Source organism: Amblyraja radiata, chromosome 1, assembly GCF_010909765.2.
Source record: "Amblyraja radiata isolate CabotCenter1 chromosome 1, sAmbRad1.1.pri, whole genome shotgun sequence".
Classification (NCBI taxonomy): Eukaryota; Metazoa; Chordata; class Chondrichthyes; order Rajiformes; family Rajidae; genus Amblyraja; species Amblyraja radiata.
In genome coordinates this window covers 133,036,888-133,056,939 of record NC_045956.1, presented here as the reverse complement: position 1 = coordinate 133,056,939, position 20,052 = coordinate 133,036,888, and the positions used below count along the sequence as shown (strand labels likewise).

The 20,052-nt window shown below is 45.7% G+C and overlaps 1 protein-coding gene across 1 annotated transcript in view; it reads left to right on the top strand.

The window, feature by feature from the left end:
* The first annotated feature begins 1,927 nt into the window (after positions 1-1,927).
* The window catches only part of LOC116983368 (probable phospholipid-transporting ATPase IM), a 170,873-nt gene continuing 152,748 nt past the window's right edge, over positions 1,928-20,052 (top strand). Inside the window, exons 1-5 of the mRNA XM_033037133.1 lie at positions 1,928-1,977; positions 4,010-4,113; positions 7,472-7,552; positions 12,678-12,736; positions 14,589-14,702. Coding sequence (XP_032893024.1) covers positions 1,928-1,977; positions 4,010-4,113; positions 7,472-7,552; positions 12,678-12,736; positions 14,589-14,702 — 408 coding nt within the window. The remainder of the gene's footprint in view (positions 1,978-4,009; positions 4,114-7,471; positions 7,553-12,677; positions 12,737-14,588; positions 14,703-20,052) is intronic.

The window sequence follows — 20,052 nt, the reverse complement described above, 5'->3', positions numbered from 1 at the left end:
CCTTGCTACAGGGGAAGAAGTTGGTCCTGAGTTTGGTGATATGTTCTTTCAAGCTTCTGTACCTTGTTCCAGATGGGTGCAAGGAGAACAGGGAATGACCTGGGTGGGCATCTCTTGAAATAGAGAAATAAAGAACTGCAGAAGCTAGTTTATAAAAAAAGATTAAATTTGCTGGACTCAGTGGGTCAAACAACATCTCTGGAGAACAGAAATGAGTGATGTTTCTGGTTGGGACGTTTCTTTGGACTGATTGTGGTGGTTGAGGGAAAAAAAGACTGGAAGAGAGGTGGGACATACCCAGGCAAGTGGTAAGTGGATACAGGTGAGGAGGATTTTTGATAGGCAGATAGTTGGACAGTGAAGAGAAATGAAAAGACTAAACCTGTGAGATAAGGATATAAGAGTTAGGAATTGTGAAACAAGTGTTAGGTAAGGGGAAAAAATGGGTGTGAATCCAGGTGGGACATAGGGAAGAGTGCGGGAGGAATTGGGGAGGGGGACTATTGGTTAGTTATGTAAAATATGAGAATTCAATGTTCATACTGTTGCTATCCAAGTGGAATCTGTGGCGCTCTTCCTCCAGTTTGCATGTGACCTCACTCGGGCAATGGAGGAGGCCCAGGGCAGAAAGATCATTATAGAAATGGAATGGAAAGAAAAGTTAAGATGGTTAGTAACTGGGAGATCCAGTAGCCCTTGGCAGACCTAGCGTGAGTGTTCAGCTTAACAGTCGCCAAGTCTACGCTCGGTCATGCGATGTAACGGTAACACCAGATGCCGTAGATGAGATTAGAGTAGATGTACATGAACCTCTGTCTCAACTGGAAGGACTGTTTGGGTCCCTGGTGAGGGAGGAAGTATAAGGATAAGTGTTACATCTCCTGCAGTTGCAGGGGAAAGTACCTGGAGAGGGGGTGTTTTGTGTGGGAAGTGTTTTGTACCAAGGAGTTGTGGAGGGAGCGGTCTCTGCGGAAAGCGGAAAGTGGTGGAGATGGGAAGATGTGACTGGTGGTGGGATCACTTTGAAGGTGGAGGTAATGTTGGAAAATGATGTGTTGCGTGCAGACGCTGGTGGGGTGAAAGATGAGGACCAGGGAACCTGTATCCTTGTTCCATCTGGGGGATGGGAGAATGAGAACCAAACTACGGAACACAGAAAAGATGTGGTTGAGAGATCCATCTATGATAGCAGAGGGGAAACCACATTTACTCAAGGAAGAGGATCTTGGATGTCCTAGAATGAAGTGCCTCATCTTGGGAACATGCGGTGGAGATGAAGAAATCAAGAGTAGAGAAAAGCGTCTTTGCAAGATGCAGGATGGCAGAAGGTGTAGTCCAGATAACTGTGAGTCAGTGGGTTTGAACTAGATGCTAGTTGATATTCTATTCCTGCGATGGAGACCGAGAGATCAAGAATAAAGATTTTTTTGTACACTAGCACTATCGCCCATTTCTTTCTCTGCTACATTAATTACTACATTGAGGTTGCCTCCTGCACCTGTGCAGAACTCGCTGTTCATTAACTTTACCACTAACCTACCCTGCCCTCAAATTCACTTGGCTATCTCTGAAACTTTTCTCACTTTTCTTGATCTCCCTGGCTTCATCACAGGGGACTGCTGATTGGAGCATGTGCTACACCATGCTTCCTGAAGTCAATAAATAGCTCCTTTGTTCGATGACAATTAGTTATCACCAACATTGGTGGTAAAGTGGACAATGATGATGGATATTTATGATTACAACAGGATCTAGATCAGTTGGGAAGTTGGGCTCATGAATGGCAAATGGATTTTAACTCTGACAAGTGTGAGGTGTTGCACTTCGGTTTGTCAAACCAGGATAGGACTTGCACAGTAAATGGTAGAGCCTTGGAGTGTTGTGGAACAGAGGTCTAGGTGTAGAGGTACATTGTTATCTGAAAATAATGATTCAGGTGGACAAGGTGGTGAAGAAGGCGTTTGGCACTTGGGCAGGGTATTGTGTACAAAGATTGGTAGCTGTACAAGATGTTGGTTAAACAATATTTGGAATACTGTGTGCAGTTTTAATCACCCAGCGATAGGAAGCATGTCGTTAAGTTGGAAAGGGTGCAGAAGAGATCCTTCAGGATGTTACCGCCTGAGTTATAAGGAGGGTCTGGACATTTTTCTTTCGAGTGTAAGAGGGTGAGGGATGACCTTATTGAAGTATTCAAAATCATGAAGGGCATGGATAAAATGAATGCTCAAATCTTTCCCCATGGTAGAGCATTCTAAAACAAGAGGGCATAAGCTTTAGGTGAGACAGGAAATAATTAAGTAGGATTTGAGGGGTAACTGTTTCACTCAAAGGATAGGCATATCTGGAACGAGCTGCCAGAGGAAGCTATAGAAGTGGATGCACATATGACTTTCAAAAGAGATGTGGACAGATAAATGGATAGTAAGGGTTTATAGGGATAACCCAACTCAGGCAAATTGGACGAGATCGTTCAATTCAATTCAATTCAATTCAATTCAACTTTAATGTCATTGCACAAATACTAAGTATGGGTACAACGAAATGCAGTTTTGCGTCAGTCCGTAGTAGTAGTGCATATAGAAATTTTAAAAAAAGAAGATACAGAATAATCAAAAATACAGAATAATTAAACAATGGGGACGGAGGGACCGGAGAAATCTATCGGCGGGACTCCGAGTTCAGCAATGTGATGGTATAATTGTAGAAGCTGTTCCTCATCCTACTGGTACGAGACCTGAGGCTCCTGTACCGCCTCCCTGATGGGAGGAGGGCAAACAGTCCATGGTTGGGGTGGGAGGGGTCTTTAATGATCTTCCCAGCCCGTCTCAGACACCGTTTTCGGTGGAGGGCATCCATGGCAGGGAGCGGGGCACCGATGATGTGCTGCGTGGTTTTCACCACCCGTTGTAGTGCCTTCCTGTCCGCAACAGTGCAGCTGCTGTACCATACCGTGAAGCAGGTGGTCAGGATGCTCTCGATGGTACAGCGGTAGAAGTTGGTCAGGATCTGGGGGGACAGGTGGGCTTTCTTGAGCCTCCTCAGGAAGTAAAGGCGCTGCTGTGCCTTTTTGATCAGCTTGGAGGTGTTGAGGGACCAGGACAAATCCTCCGAGATATGTACCCCGAGGAATTTGTAGCTGGAGACGCGCTCCACCTCAGTCCCGTTTATATGGATGGGGGTATGACTGCCTCCTCTGACCTTCCTGAAGTCGACAATAATTTCCTTCGTCTTCTTGGAGTTGAGGACGAGGTTATTGTTGGCACACCAGGTTGTCAGGTGCTGGACCTCCTCTCTGTAGGCTGACTCATCGTTGTCACTGATCAGTCCTACCACCGTGGTGTCGTCAGCAAACTTAATGATGGCGTTGGATCTGTACTTAGGGATGCAGTCGTGGGTGAAGAGGGAGTAGAGGACAGGGCTGAGCACACAGCCCTGTGGCACGCCCGGTGTTCAGTGTTATAGTGGAGGAGGTGAGGTTGTTGACCCTGACAGACTGTGGTCTGTTGGTGAGGAAATCCAGTGTCCAGTTGCAGAGGGAGGTGGAGATGCCAAGTCCGCTGAGTTTGGTGATCAAGCTGGCGGGGATGACAGTGTTGTAATGCAGTATTGGTCGGCATGGACGAGTTGGCCAAAGGGCCTGTTTTCTTGCTGCATAATTCTGTGACTATGTGAATTTTAAATCATAGAATTGCTAATGCATGGAGCTGATGCTGGCTTTGTGCAAAAGCAATCTAATTCCCTTGAATCCTGCAAATGTGTTTTTTCTTCAAATACTTCCAATTTGTTTTGAAATTGAATCAGTTTCTATTCCTCCTTCAGACTGGATCCTCATATTATTTCAGTTTATAAGAATTCAATTCATAAAAGGTAATTGACCTAATTTGTTTCTGCCTGGGAAGGCATGATTCATTGGTTTGTGGTAGGCCAATAGAAGTGTTTTTTTGAGGGCATAATCTTGCAAATTTATATAGCACATAAATCTAAGATATGTGCTTAATTTGTTCAGGCCTTGCACACTTAGTATGCTTGAAGGATTTTACTTGGTGGAACATGTGAAAGATGACATTGGTTTTGGCACTGGATTGTTGATAGAGGGTTGTGGGGCTGAAGGTGTGGCAAGAACCAGACTAGTGAGAGGTCCAGTAAGGGAAAATCCTAATGATCAGTGGAGACTGTCGGCCTAGTGGCAATGGAAAAGGTCGACCAATTACATGGGGAGGAGAGGGCAAAAGAGTTGATCAAGCCAAAGGTCAGAACAGAGCATACATTGAAGGTGGTGGTTTGAATGGGTGGAGAAGCCCCAAAGCACTTAGTCGAATGGGCTTAACATTTGTGGTACTAGGCTGCATTACTTTCGCTTCATGAGATAACAGCCTTTGCCATAATCCAAAGCTAGGTTTTGCTTTGTGGATGGAGCAGATAGCACACCTCGGTGAGGATGATCCTTTTGAAGCACATTTTTTTGCATTGTTCCATGCTGAAGTTCCTCCAGGAATTTGGACTGAATCCTAGGGTGAACAATAGCATCTTCTAGTGAACATATAGAAATGTTTGCGCTTAACATGCAAACAATTGGTGATCCCATTAAATTACACAGCTGTGCTTCATGCCTAATGCTGAACACATATTTACTGAATGTTAAAAGAGGATGTTGTATGAAAGTGCAGTTTGGGAGTGTTAAATGGTTTTGTTGACTGCCTACGTAGCATAATTTCTTTGGGCAATATGATGGATGTATAATGCCCATATCACTATGGTAGGTAGCATGACTTGCATTACAATTGTACGCACAGGCATGAGTCACCATATTGGAAACAAGTTGGCAAGCTGATCCCTTAGACAACAGGTACTACAAAGCTAATTTTTGCGGTCTTTGTGAGTCCTTCACAACACAGATAAACTTATGTTTTGTAATTATTGATTACAGAAAAAAGTTTACTCTGTGTGGCATAATTGTATTTGTGCTGTATTTGAATGTCATATTTAAGTTTCTCTAAAACGTTCTCCTAATTCTCTCATCTATCATCATATCTATCTATATATTAAAACTGTGTGTGTGTGTGTGTGTTTCTGTGTGTGTGTTTGCATGCCAGATTCGGCCTTTGATTCCTTGCTACGCCAAAACAACTCTGAAATTATCCCAGATTTTTTCCATTTCGGTAGAGATTTCACTTTTACATTCTCAAATCCACTCCTCATTAAATTTTGTCGTGTTTATGTACACATTTTTAATAAAATCCTTCCCGTCCCCCTAAAAATTTCAAAATGTTAAAAAAAAAAACAGCTCTCACCCATAGAATGTTGGTGAACGTTCCATCGTGTGATGTCACAATGCCCAATGCTCACATATGTCCAATCGGAATGGATTCATTTACATATGCCTTTGCTCCAGCCCCAGTCCTGCCCCCCCGCCTGATGTCGCAGCACGTTCCATTGTGTGTTGTCACAATGCCATCCCTCACAGATGTCCAATTGGAATGGATCTAATTTACATATGCCTTTGCACCAGCACCAGCCCCCCCCCCCCCCCCCCCCTGCAGCCGGTGTCGAAGCGCGTGATCACGTGTGTGGGAATAGAGAAAGGGGATTGGGGGTGATAGGGAATGGGGAATAGATGGACTGCCACTACCTCTCCCTCCCCACTCTTTCCCCTCTCTCCCCCACCCCTCTCCCCTCCCTCCACACTCTTCCCCTCCCTCCCCTACCCCATCACCCTCCTCCTCTCCCCCATCCCTACCCCCTCCCTCCCCACCTCCCCCACCCCTCTCTCCCCCTCCCTCATCCCTCTCTCCTCCCCCTCCCCCAGCCCTCTCTCCTCCCCCCTCTCCATCTCCCTCTCCTCATCCCTCTCCCTCTCCCCCCCCCTCCTCCTCCAACCCCATCCCACTTCCCTCTCCCCAACCCCCTTCCCTCTCTCCCTTAACCCCCTTCCCCCTCCCCACTCTTCCCCTCCCTCCACACTATTCCCCCTCTCTCCCCGACCCCATCTCCCTCCTCCCCGCCCGCCCCCCTCCCCCACACATCTCTCCCCCCTTTCTCCTCCCCTCCCCCACCCCTCTCTCCTCCCCCCTCTCCATCTCCCTCTCCTCACCCCTCTCCCTCTCCTCCCCTCCTCCTCCCACCCCATCCCTCTCTCCCCCACCCCCTTCCCTCTCTCCCCCACCCCCCTTCCCTCTCTCCCCCCCGCCCACTCCCCCTACCGCTCTGTCCCTCTTCCACCACTCCCCCTACCCTCTCCCCCTCCCTCCCCACTCTTCCACTTCTCTCCCCCTTCCCCCACCCCTCTCCCCACCCCTCTCCCTCCCCCACCCCTCTCTCTCCCCCTCCCTTCCCCCTCCCTCCCCTCTCTCCCCCCGCCCCCTCCCCTACCCCTCTCCCCCTCCCTCCCCACTCTTCCACTTCTCTCCCCCTTCCCCACCCCTCTCCTCACCCCTCTCCCTCCCCCACCCCTCTCTCTCCCCCTCCCTTCCCCCTCCCTCCCCTCTCTCCCCCACCCCTTCCCCCTACCCCTCTGTCCCTCTTTCACCACTCCCTCTACCCCTCTCCCCCTCCCTCCCCACTCTTCCACTTCTCTCCCCCCTTCACCCACCCCTCCCTCATCCCTCCCCACCTCTCTCCCTCCCCACCCCTCTCCCCCCTTCCTCCCCACTCTTCCCCATCTCTCCCCCTCCCTCCACACTCTTCCCCCTCTCCCTCCTCCCTCCCTTCCATCCTCCCCTGCCTCTCTCCCCCCTCCCCCACCCTCTCTCTCCCTCCCCCACCCTCTTTCCCCCCTCCCCCCACCCTCTGTCACCCCCTCCCTCACCCCTCTCTCCTCCTCCCTTTCCCCCCTCCCCTCTCCATCTCTCCTCACCTCTCTCCCTCCTCCCCTCCCATATTTCAGTAGAGATTTTCCTTATGATTTTAGAAATCCACTCCTCTGTAAATTTGGTTAATTATTTTCCCGGCTTTTTTATTAAAATTGTTGACCAATCTGACAATTTTTTCAAATCTGACCGCTGCCCAGCTGCTGACGTTACAATAACGGTGACATTTTTACATCTTCTGGTAGAAATTTACCTTATGATTTCAAAATTCCAATCCTCTGTAAATTTGGTTCATTATTTAACGAGATTTATTAAACATATCACCAAATAGACATTTAAAAAATATATAATTGCTGCCCAGCCGCTGACCTCACAATGCCTTTGCTCGTGGCCCACCTCGCTCGTGCCCCCCCCCCCGCTCTGGATTACAGCAGCTGCTGTCAACGCACATGCGTACTGTTTCCAACGAGTTACGTTACCACCCGAGGGTCCCCCCCGTTCTTCAAAAGGCGCAGAAAAAACGAGCAAGTTCTGCAGATCCCGAGGTCACCGGAGGACTCTGGAGGTCACGCGCTGAAGAACTTTCGCCTCGCGGCCTGCCCTGAGTTTCCATATAGTCGGGCCCTGTTCTCTCTCTCTTTCTCTCTCTCTCCCCGGCACAGTGAGTGAAGTCTTCCCGTCGCTGAAGCCACGATCGGCCGGCCCTCTGCTGCTTTTGACCGTCTGCCCGCTCGCAGCAATAGGTGGGCCCTGTTTTCTCTCTCTTTCTATTTCTCTCCCTGGTGCTCAAAAGACGCCGCAAATCCCAGCTCCAAAAGGCAGCGGACACCCGGAAACCCCAGCTCCAAAAGACAGGAAGCTCCCCTGCCTCTGTGTCCCTTTCTGTGCGCCTCTCTATGCCTCTGTATCCCTCTCTGTGTGTCCCTCTCTGTGTGTCCCTCTCTGTGTATCCCTCTCTGTGTGTCCCTCTCTGTGTGTCCCTCTCTGTGTGTCCCTCACTGTGTGTCCCTCTCTGTGTGTCCCTCTCTGTGTGTCCCTCTCTGTGTGCCCCTCTCTGTGTGCCCCTCTCTGTGTGCCCCTCTCTGTGTGCCCTTCTCTGTGTGCCTCCGTGTCCTTTTCTGTGTGCCTCCGTGTCCCTCTCTGTGTGTCCCTCTCTGTGTGCCTCCGTGTCCCTCTCTGTGTGCCTCCGTGTCCCTCTCTGTGTGCCTCCGTCCCTCTCTGTGCCTCCGTGTCCCTCTCTGTTCCTACGTATCCCCCTCTGTGTGCCTCCGTGTCCCTCTCTGTGCCTCCGTGTCCCTCTCTGTGCCTCCATGTCCCTCTCTGTGCCTCTGTGTCCCTCTCTGTTCCTCCGTGTCCCTCTCTGTGCCTCCATATCCCTCTCTGTCCCTCCATCTCCCTCTCTGTGCCTCCGTCTCCCCCTTCGTGCCTGCGAATTGCTGTGTGTGAGTGGATAGGGCGGGGCATGGGGTAAAAGGAGTGAATGAATAATATTAATATAATATCAATGGGGGTGGATAGTGTGTGTGTGTGTGAGGGGTGGTTAGTGTGTGAGAGGTTGGTTAGTGTGTGTGTGTGACGCCGCAGGCCGCCCCCTCCTCTCGCAACCACTTGCAAGACCCCTTGGTCTAGTATTATTATAAAACTCTGATCTTGGATGTTTACTTATGGGTTTGCTTGCTTGATATTTTTCTTTGGTTCACATCTCCTCGAAAACCCGACACGGTAACGGTGAAATTTTTACATTTACATAGAGATTTACCTCATGATTTCAAATATCCCCTCATCTGAAAATTTGATTCATTATTTCCTGCGTTTTTTCCTAAAATTCACCAATCTGAGATATTTTTTGAAGTTAACGAGCTGAAGCGAACTGGATGACGTCACAGTGCCTCTCCCCTCTTCTCCCCCTCCCCCTCTCTCCCCCTTCCCCCCCTCCCCTTCACCCCCTCCCCCCTCACCCCCTCCCCCCTCTCCTCCCGCTCCTCCCTCCCCTTCCACCTCTCCCTCTCTCCCCATGCCGCCCTCCCTCCTCTCCTCCCCCTCTCCTCTCTCCTCCCCTCTCCATCTCCCCTCTCCCCCCCGCTCCTCTCCCCACTCTCCACCCTCCCCCTCTCTACACCCCCCCTCTCCACCACCTCCCCCCTCCCTCCACCCTCTCTTCCTTCCCACTCTCCCCCCCCTCCACCCCCCCTCTCCATCCCACATTCCCCCTCCACCCTCATCTCCCATCCCCACTTCTCCCTCTCTCTCCTTCACTGCCCCACTCTCTCTGCCCCTTGAGATGAAGCGGGGATGGAGCCAATGAATAATATTAATATAACTAGACCAAGTGGGAGGGCTGGTCACATGGGAGGGCTGGTCCCCCAACACAATATTCCACCTCTCCACCAATTCCAATATTGGTGGCCAGTGTGGGTGGGGGGGGGGGGCTTTCTGGAGCGCTAGTATGTTGTTGTGGGCTGAAGGGACTGGTTTCCAGAGGGCTAGTATGGATATTGTGGGCCGAATGGATTCTTGGGCTAGCGGCTCAGTCACTCAAGCCTGTTGTGCTGGCAGTTCACTCACTCACGGCTGGTGGGCTGGCAGTTGACTCACGGCTATTCCTTGAAATTTCATTTCAAGCAGGGTGCAAGGCCACCAAATTCAAGTGCAGTTTCTTACCACTTCAAGCAGGGTGCAAGGCCACCAAATTCAAGTGCACTTTCATACCATTTCAAGCAGGGTGCAAGGCCACTAAAGACAGCGAGTCGTGACCTCTCCCTCCTCCATCTTGCAGAGTCTGAGCCACGCCCACACTTCTGGGTTTTATAGTCCCTCGCCCCCTCCCACCAGAAGGGGCGTAGCCTTCATGGTGTGATTGACAGGAGAGAGAGAATCTCAACATTTTTAAAACACTAATAACTCTTTTATATTTCATCGATGGGAAAAATCCTCAGCACCTGATGAGCGGAGGGGGACTGAGTAAGATGGCCAAAAATCACAGCCATACGTCGTAGCATTTTTTCTAAAGTCAATATAAAGCGCAAACAGAAAGTGGTCAAGATTAGACTTTTAATTATATAGAAGGCAAGGCAACTTTAATTAGGCAAGGCAACTTTAATTAGGCAAGGCAACTTTAATTAGGCAAGGCAACTTGAATTAGACAAGCCAACTTTAATTAGGCAACACAGCTTTAGCATTTCCAAACCAAAAGCAACACAGCTTTAGCATTTCCAAACTAAAGGCAACACAGCTTTAGCATTTCCAAACCAAAGGCACACAGCTTTACCATTTCCAAGCCAAAGGCAACACAGCTTTAGCATTTCCAAGCCAAAGGCAACACAGCTTTAGCATTTCCAAACCAAAGGCAACACAGCTTTAGCATTTCCAAACCAAAGGCAACACAGCTTTAGCATTTCAAAACTATATTTTCAAACCACATTAAGGGCACTGACAGGTCAGTAAAACCACTCACAGTTTAGTAGACATGTGTTAGTCAGTGTTATTCGCAGATCAGACTGAGAGACATGACCCTTTCGCTCCCCCATCTTGCAGAGACTGACTGAGGCACTCAACACTTCCGGGTTTTATAGTCCCTCCTTCAAGAGAGAGAATCTCCACATTTTTTAAACAGTAATAACTCTTTTATTTTTCATCGATGGGAAAAATCCTCATGTCCTGCGCAGCAGAGGGGGATTCTGAGTAAGATGGCCAAAAATCACAGTCGTAAGTGGCAACATTTTTTCTAAAATCAATATACAGAATAACAGGAAGTGGTCAAGATCAGACTTTTAGTAATATAGATATCAAGGGGGGGGGGGTGGTTAGTGTGTGTGGGGGGAGGGTGGTTAGTGTGTGTGTGACGCCGCAGGCTCCCCCACCCCCCCCCCCCGCAACCGCGCGTTGAGGGGACGGGACTCAACGGTTCCCCCTTCGTCGAGTAATACAATAAAATCCAATAGTTCAATCTCATTTTTCAGAAAAGCGAACAGTTCAGTATCTAGGTTATCTGGTTCTTTATCTCCAGCTCCCTCACCAAGGCCGTATTTACCAAGCACCCTTTAAACACAATGGGACCCCACTTCTCACACTTCTTTACATTTTTACTGGTTAATTGAAAAACGTATTCTATCGTGTAACAATTAAAAAAGTGAAAAACATGTAACAGTCCAGCATTACCAAAGCTTCAATGCTGCTGGAATACCAGTTTTACATTCGTGTAGTTATTTAAAAATTATGTCCAGTGACCCACTGCCACAGGAAAACAACTAATTACAAATAATTAATTACCATGTAGTTACAACTGTACAAATTATAAAATGTATAAATAACAAAGTATGAATTTTGAAGCTGAATGCTACTGATTTGTGCCATACAATAAAATTCCATCAGTCCAGATTTTGGTGTGACAAATGAGCAGACTTTCTTGACTATTCCAATTAATTCTTCAACACGCCTTTAAATTGATTTATTTTCAATTATTATTATTATTATTATTATTATTATTGCTTTTATTTTATTTATATAGCACATTTTATGTCAACTTGCATTGACACCAAAGTGCTTTACATAAATTAAATAATAAATTTACATACAAACCATATATATTATTTATTATATTATATATAATATTTCACAGTGATTGACACATTTTTCACCAAACCTGTTAAGTTTAAATAGAACGTGCAAGCAGAATGCAGTGAGTTTCAAAGGATTGTAGATAGGGAATTTAATGAGTTTCGAAGGAGTTCATGAATCAACCAGATCAATTTCCAGGAGTTTGGCATAAGGGGCCTCAATGTGTTTAAGGTAGCGCAGGAATCAGGTTACTGGTATGTTAAACAAAGCATGGGAACTAAGACATTAAAAGCTTAAAGAGAGTATGGTAAACAGAACGTTTAAGAAGGAACTACAGATGCTGGAAAAATTGAAAGTAGACAGAAAATGCTGGAAAAACTCAGCAGGTGAGGCAGCATCTATGGAGAAAAGGAGTAGGCGATGTTTCGGGTCGAGACCTTTCTTCAGACTGATGTCGGGAGGGGGGAGCGAAAAACAGAAAGGAAAATGTGGAGACAGTAGACTATGTGGGAGGGTGAGGGGAAGGAGGGAGAAAGCAAGGACTACCTGAAATTAGAGAAGTCGATGTCCGTACCGCTGGAGTGTAAACTACCCATGCAAAATATGAGGTGCTGCTCCTCCAATTTACGCGGGGCCTCACTCTGGCAATGGAGGAGGCCCAGGATGGAAAGGTCAGATTCAGAATGGGAGGGGGAGTTGAAGTGCTGGGCAACTGGGAGATCAGGTAGGTTAGTACGGACTGAGCGGAGGTGTTGGGCGAAGCGATCGCCGGGCCTACGCTTGGTCTCGCCAATGTAGAGGTGAGATGCAGTAGATGAGGTTGGAGGAGGTGCAGGTGAACAGTGAGTTTCAAGGGAGTGGAAGAAATGGAGACTCTGTGAGGTTAAAGGAAGCATGGGATAATTGGAGTCCAGTGTGTTAAGGGTAGTTAGGAACCAGCAAAGGATTGCTGGAACCGGGATTATGAGGTCATAAAAGATTGAAATTTCTGAATAATCGGATAGTGAATTATTTAAATTTTATGATAAATGGACATTAATGTCACAGTAATTTGGACATTTTTAAACAATATTGCTCATCTATTAAATTTTTAATTGTATGCACAGAAACAAATGAACAATTAAGACCACTGTAAATCACATATGTCATCGAAAAATCTTGTGGCACTGATTTGATCCAGTATACCTGTGCTGGGCTTTTGGAAGAATTGTCCAATTTACTCTCCCACTGCAGCCTTTAGCCAATAATCCATCAAGTATATGTATGTACTTTTATAAGCACTTGACATAATTATTTGATTGTATTTTATAGAGGAAGAGAGATACTTAAGGGCAAATAATAGACATTTCAACCTGAAATTTCAGTATGTGGTGAGTAAACAATATTTAAATGTTGATGATATCCATTGATATCAGTGTACAAATATGTGGGATAATATGCCACAGAACTGGGAAGATCCATTTAACCATCGGATGTAAAGCATTGTTCAAACATATAATCGGACTCTGAAATATCTTGGCATTGTTGATATCCTTATAGATAACGAAAGTTTTATTTTAGCTGAAAATTGTAAATATATAAGTGCATTATAAATCCTTAATTTTGATGTGGGAATTCTGATGTGTTATCACATGCCATTTTATTTCATGTTGGCATTTATATTCAAGCATTGAGGTAATAATAATAATAATGGATGGGATTTATATAGCGCCTTTCTAATACTCAAGGCGCTTTACATCGCATTATTCATTCACTCCTCAGTCACACTCGGTGGTGGTAAGCTACTTCTGTAGCCACAGCTGCCCTGGGGCAGACTGACGGAAGCGTGGCTGCCAATCTGCGCCTACGGCCCCTCCGACCACCACCAATCACTCACACACATTCACACACATTCACACACAGGCAAAGGTGGGTGAAGTGTCTTGCCCAAGGACACAACGACAGTATGCACTCCAAGCGGGATTCGAACCGGCTACCTTCCGGTTGCCAGCCGAACACTTAGCCCATTGTGCCATCTGTCGTCCCCTACAGTACAGGTTTGTGCTCCTTTCTCACTTGCTCTCTGCCTTCTTTAACTTTTCATTAAATACTTTATTTTTAGGTCTGGTGAATCTTTATCAATCTTTAAATACATTTTCATCTCCTTTCAGATCTCAAATTAAAATAGTAATGCATACAACATCAATTTGTTGTAGTTTGGACTCCATTTTAGGAATACTTAATTTCTTTGTCTCCTGTGGGTAATCAGTCAAAACAACACTCTAGGTATTGGAAACCTGACACCAGAACAAAAGATGCTGGAGATACTCAGCCAGTTAAGCAGTATATATGGAGAAAGAAACAAGTTATTGTTATATATTATATGTTAATGATCTTTCAACAAAGTTCTGATCCAAATGTTATGTTTAAAGATCATCAACCTGGAATGTTTCTTCCACAGAAGCTGTAATAACCTGTTGAGTATCGCTACCATTTTGTGTTTTTATTATAATTGAATTGACAAGCTTCCCTTGAATACCTCCCTCAAACTCTTAACAGGTGCTGTTGTTTTGTACCCGTGAAGGTTGTGGTGCCCTTGGCAATTAATGATCAGGGCGAGAGAACCTTATTTTCCAAAGAAATTCACCAATTTTGGTCCTGTTATTATATTCCATACAGCGAATTACACTTCCTTGTGGAGCACGACCAAACAAATTATCAGTATTTACAATTTCCCCAACACTAACAATATATGGGGCAGATCTTCTATCTAAAATTAGGGAGATGTGTGTGGAGCAAAATATCCTATATCTGGTGTTGAATCAAGCATTCCAGTTATTATGGTTAAATTTCAGAAAATTGATTTGCACTCAATAAAAAACAATTTTTAAAGCAGAATTATATATAGAAATGGGCAATATAGATTGCAATTGATTTTAATTTCTCTTTATGATTGAGAAGCTAACAGAAAGTATTGAAATTTCTGCCAGTATTGCTTATAATAAAATTGGTGTTGTCTTGTATTTGTCCTAAAGTTAATTTCTTATGTATGACTTGTCACTAAGCTGTAGAATTTTTGAAACAATCAAAATGAGAGCTCCATTTTCTCATATGTTTATGATTATTTTAAAATCATTTACATTCTGTGATTCATCCTGGTTTTGATGTGAAAATATTGTAATTTTATATATTTTATATTTACATTACTTTTCACATGCTTACTAAATATTGATTTTTTTTCAGAACAATAGAATTAAAACTTCCAAATATAATATTTTTACATTCCTGCCAGTCAACTTGTTTGAACAATTTCAACGAATTGCCAATGCTTATTTTGTATTTTTACTAATTCTGCAGGTGAGTGTTTATTTTTATGTGTGTTCACATTACTTTTTTTGAATAATTAATAGTTTCTCTAATACTTCTTCTTTGGTTTGACATTGATTGTTATTAATTCATGCTGTTATTAAAACACTTATCGATATTTTTACATCATTTATGGTATCTAAATAAAATTTATTGCTAAATAACTTCATAGAGTTTAGGAATATATAATCAAAATGTTAATTGGAATATTCTAATTTGTAGTCATAATGAGTGAAGATTTCATTTTACTGCGTGCAACAATCAAATCCATTTAATTAAAAAATAATTTGTGATTTTGGAGCATCTGGGCTTCATTCTGGAAACTACTGTCAATACATCCAAAGGCTTACATTTTTACGATACGATACGATATGATAGAACTTTATTTATCCTAGGAGAGAAATTAATCTGCCAACAGTCATAAAACACAAGATACATGAAACAACAAATTAAAGTGACGAGTGGAAAGGATTGTGGATGTGCAAAAGATTGGGGAGGGGGTGCAGTCCACTCCACGACAGAAGGTGAAGGAGTTGTACAGTTTGATAGCCACAGTAAAAAAGGATCTCTTGTGGTGTTCTGTACTGCATCTTGGTGGGACCAGTCTGTTGCTGAAGGTACTCCTCAGGTTGACCAGTACGTCATGGATGGGGTGAGCTGTATTGTCCAACATGCTCTGCAGTTTGAGAAGCCACCTCCCATCCAAGACCACCCCCCATGAATCCAACTCCGCCTCCAGGAGGGAGCCAGCCTTCCTGATAAGTTTGTTAGTCCTGTTGGTGCCACGGCCTTCGCCCTGCTGCCCTTAAAGTCTAGCCAAGCGCCCATTCCTATATTTTTTATTAATAAAGAATAAAGAAATGAAGCAAGCAGAGATGGTTGAAAACTTCAAATTCCTAGGAATCAATATCACCAACAACTTCTGCTGGACCACCCACCTTGAAGCAACGACCAAGAAAACAAACCAACGCCTCTACTTGCTTAGAAGGCTTAGGAAGTTTGGCATGTCCCCAAAAACTCTCACCAACCCTCCAGATGCACCATAGAAAGCATTTTATTAGGATGCATCACAGGATGTTTGGATGATTAGGATGTTTGGGAACAGCTCCATCCAAGACCGCAAGAAATTGCAGCGAATTGTGGAAGCAGCCCAGACCAACACACATACCAATCTCCCTTCTATTGACTCCATTTATACCCCACACTGCCTCAGTAAGAGCAGCAGCATAATCAAGGATGAGGTTGCACCCTAGGCACTCCCTCTTCCCCCCTCTCCAATCAGGCAAAAGATATTGAAGTGTGAAAACGTACACTGCCAGATTAAGGGACAGTTTCTTCCCAGCTGTTCTCAGGAAATTGAACCATCCCACCAACAAGTAGAGAGCAGTCCTGTGTTACTATCTACCTCTTTGATGACCCTCGAACTATCCTTGATCAAACTTTGCTGGCTTTACCATGCACTAAACGTTATTCCCTTATCATGTATCTATACACTGGAAATGGCTTGATTGTAATCATGTATTGTCTTTCTGCTGAATGGTTAGCATGCAACACGCAACTCGGTACACGTGACAATAAACTAAACTAAACTAAACTAAACATTAAAGCAGCATTGTGGGTTGTGCTGATGCTGTTTGTGAGATGAGAATAAAGATTGACGCATCAATTGAAGGGTTCAGAGAACCCCATTATTGGATTAACTTGAAAACTGTTAGCTTCAGAACAACATTTTCAAATGATGTGCCCAAGTTCTCGTGGTTGCCAGCAGCCAGCATAGCAGGTGCAACAAACATTCTACTTCTTGCGTATTACGTGCACAGCCTAAAGTTGTAGGACAACTTGTTCTATTTGATCTTATTTGATTGTGCACGCCTGGTTGATTGCATTCGTCAAAACGGGGCGGACCACATGAAGGTTGCAATCTCCCACCCCGCAACAAGCACTGAAAGTGAAATACCACACTGTCCCACCAGGGACACCAGGGACCAGAACACCCTAGATCAGTGTTTCTTAAACTGGTGAATGAAATTATTTTGGGGTGAATGAGTTAATTTATGTTTTTTGCTCATGTGACAAAATAAATTATGTATAAAATTATACACAAGACAGAATAAGATGAAAATTACCAAAAAATATAAGCAAATTTGGTCGAGGGTGATTGAAATTTTGTGATAAAGACTGAAGGGTGAATGACACTGAAATAGTTTAAGAAGCACTGCCCTAGACCATTGCTACACATCAATAAAAAATGCCTACCGCTCTGTCACTCAGCCACGCTTGGGAAATCTAGATCATCTAACTGTGCTTCAACTCCCCACCTACAAACAAAAACTGAAGCGGGAGGATACTGTACAGAGAGTTGTTAAATGCTGGTCAACGGACATGGATAACATCCTACGCGACTGCTTTGAGTCAGTGGACTGGTCCATATTCAGGGATTCTGCTTGACTGAGTACGCAACTGCTGTGATTGACTTAATCGGCAATTGCATGGAAGATTGAGTGCCGCAAAGACAATCCAAGTGTTCCCCAACCAGAAATCCTAGTTGGAATAGGTCGGTGGGGGCACTGCAAGCCGGCAGCCTGCCAGCAGCGTGTTAGTTTTTTCAACTTTTTAAATTTTTTTAGTGTGTCCTAATGTGTGTTTTTGGTGTCTCTCTGTGTGTCTTGTGTGGGGGGTAAGAGGGAAACCGGTTCAGTCGCCTCCTCCACGGAGAGGCAACTTTTTCCATGTCGCCTCCCCCGTGGTCTAACAGCAAGGATCGGTGTGACCTTTCCCGGAGACATGCCCGGGGCTTCAGCGGCGGGCGCAGCGTGAACTCTTGTCGCGGAGCGGGCGAGCCCTCGCCGGGGGTCGCGGGAGGGGAGCGCTCCGTTCGCTGTCCCACGGCAGCCTGAAGCTCCAGCTGGCGCGGCGTCCGCAGCCTGGGATCCCTAGTTGGGGACCCGGGAGGAGAAGAAGCTCCGACCGCTGGCCCGCGGCCTACTTCTACCGCGGGCGTGGCGGGGACTTACCATCAGGAGCGGGGTCCCTTGCCGGGGACCCCTGGAGAGGAGCTCTGGCCGCCGGCCCTGCGGTTTGCGGTGCTTCTGGCTGCGGCACGGCGGGGACTTTAAATCTTCGACCGCCGGCCTGCGGCCTACACCAACCTGAAGCCGCGGTCTCCGATGGGGAAGCACCGATTCAAGGCTTACCAGGACTTTATCTGGACTTTACCTTGTCTGAACATCTGGACGCCCGCAGTGGCGGCTGCGGAGGGTTGAGGTCCCGACCACGGGGGAAAATGGAAGAGGACTGGCCAAATTTTGTGCCTTCCACCACAGTGATGAATGCTGTAGTGGATGTTTGTTTTAAATTTTTATTGTGTTTTTGTGTGTTCTTTTTTTAATTGTACCGCTGCTGGCAAAATTATTTCACTTGCACTTTATGTGCAAGTGGCGAATAAAACTGATATTGATATTGATATTGATGGATGAACCACAGGTGAAGGCCAGGTCCACTGCATACATGTCAAACGATCCCGAGCGGTACAAGAAAGCCGGCTATGATCTACGCAAAGCTACCGAGGATGCCAAGAGACAATAACAGGACAAACTTGAGTCCCAGTATAATCATTCAGACGCATGCAGACTGTGGGAAAGTCTGAATATTATAACTGGCTGCAAAGCTAAATCAGGCAACATTACTGATAGTACATCCCCACCTGTTGAACTTAATGCTTTCTATGCTCGCTTCGAGCAGAAGGCCAATGGGGTGATGACACCTGTCTCTTCGGACTCAAATGTGCCTCTTCTCAGGGCCACTTTTGCAGAGGTTAGATTGGTCTTCCTGAGGGTGAACCCAGAGAAAACAACTGGCCCAGACGGAGTTCCTGGTTACGTCCTTGATCGCTGCGTGGTCCAGTTAGCGGGAGTTTTCACACACATCTTTAATTTCTCCCTGCTCACTTTTGAGATACCCACCCCCATCAACCTGCTGCCGGAAAAATGCAATTTCATGCCTTAAAGATTACCGCCCAGTGGCCTTGACAAGATGAAATACTTTGTGAAGCTAATTATGGAACTCATTAAATCCAGTCCACCTAGCAGCCTTGATGCAGTGCAGTTCACCTACCGCCACAACAGCTCCATGGATGATGCCATCTCCCTGGCCCTACACTCACCCCTGGAACACTTGGATAAGAGAGACACCTATGTCAGACTCCTATTCATAGACTACAGGTCTGCTTTTAATAATACCATTATCCAAATCCAAGCTCATCACCAAACTCATGGGACTTGGAGTCTGCACTCATCTCTGTAATCGGATCCTCGGCTTCCTGATCAATAGACCCCAATCAGTGAGGATAGGAAACAACTCATCCCCTTCAATAATCATCAACACTGGTGCACCGCAAGGATGTGCTCTCAGCCCCCTTCTTTACTCCTTATACAAATGCAATTCAATTTACAAATTTGCAGACGACACCACCATTGTGGGCCTGATATCAAATAATGATGGAGTATAGAAAGGAAATTGAGAACCTCGTGATCTGATGTCGAGACAGCAACCTTTCTCTAACCTTTATCAGCAAGACAAAGGATAAAATGATTAACTTCAGGATTGATGGAGCCGAAGTAAAGATGGTTGAAAGGTTCAAATTCCTTGGAGTAAATATCATCAATAACATCCTAGACCGTCCATATTGAAGCAATGGCCAAGAAAGCACGCCAACGTGTCTACTTCATGAGAAGGCTTAGGAAGTTGAGCATGTCTCTCACAAATCTCAACAACTTCTACAGATCTGCTGTAGAAAGCATTTTATCGGGACTCATCACAGCGTGGTTTGTGAACAACTCCGTCCAAGACCGCAAGAAATTGTGGACGCAGCCCACACCATCACACAAACCAACCTCCTTTCCATCTACTCCATTTACACCTCACGCTGCCTCGGTAAGGCCACCAGCATAATCAAGGATCAGTGGTAACCCAACCCAACCCAGTGGTAACCTTCAGGCAAAAGGTGAAAATGCACACCTTCAGATTCAAGGATAGTTTTTTCCCAGCTGTTATCAGGCAACTGAACCGTCCCACCAACAACTAGAGAGCAGTCCTGAGCTACCGTCTACCTCATTGGAGACCCTCGGACTATCTTTGATTGGACAGTACTGCACTTTATTTTGCACCAAACGTTATTCCCGTTATTTCCCTTTATCATGTATCTGTACACTCTGGATGGCACGATTGTAATCATGTATTGTCTTTCTGCTGACTGGTTAGAACGTAACAAAAGCTTTTCGCTGTACCGTGGTACACGTGACAATAAACTAAACTCATGTAAGCAACTATCTTCCAGGTGTGA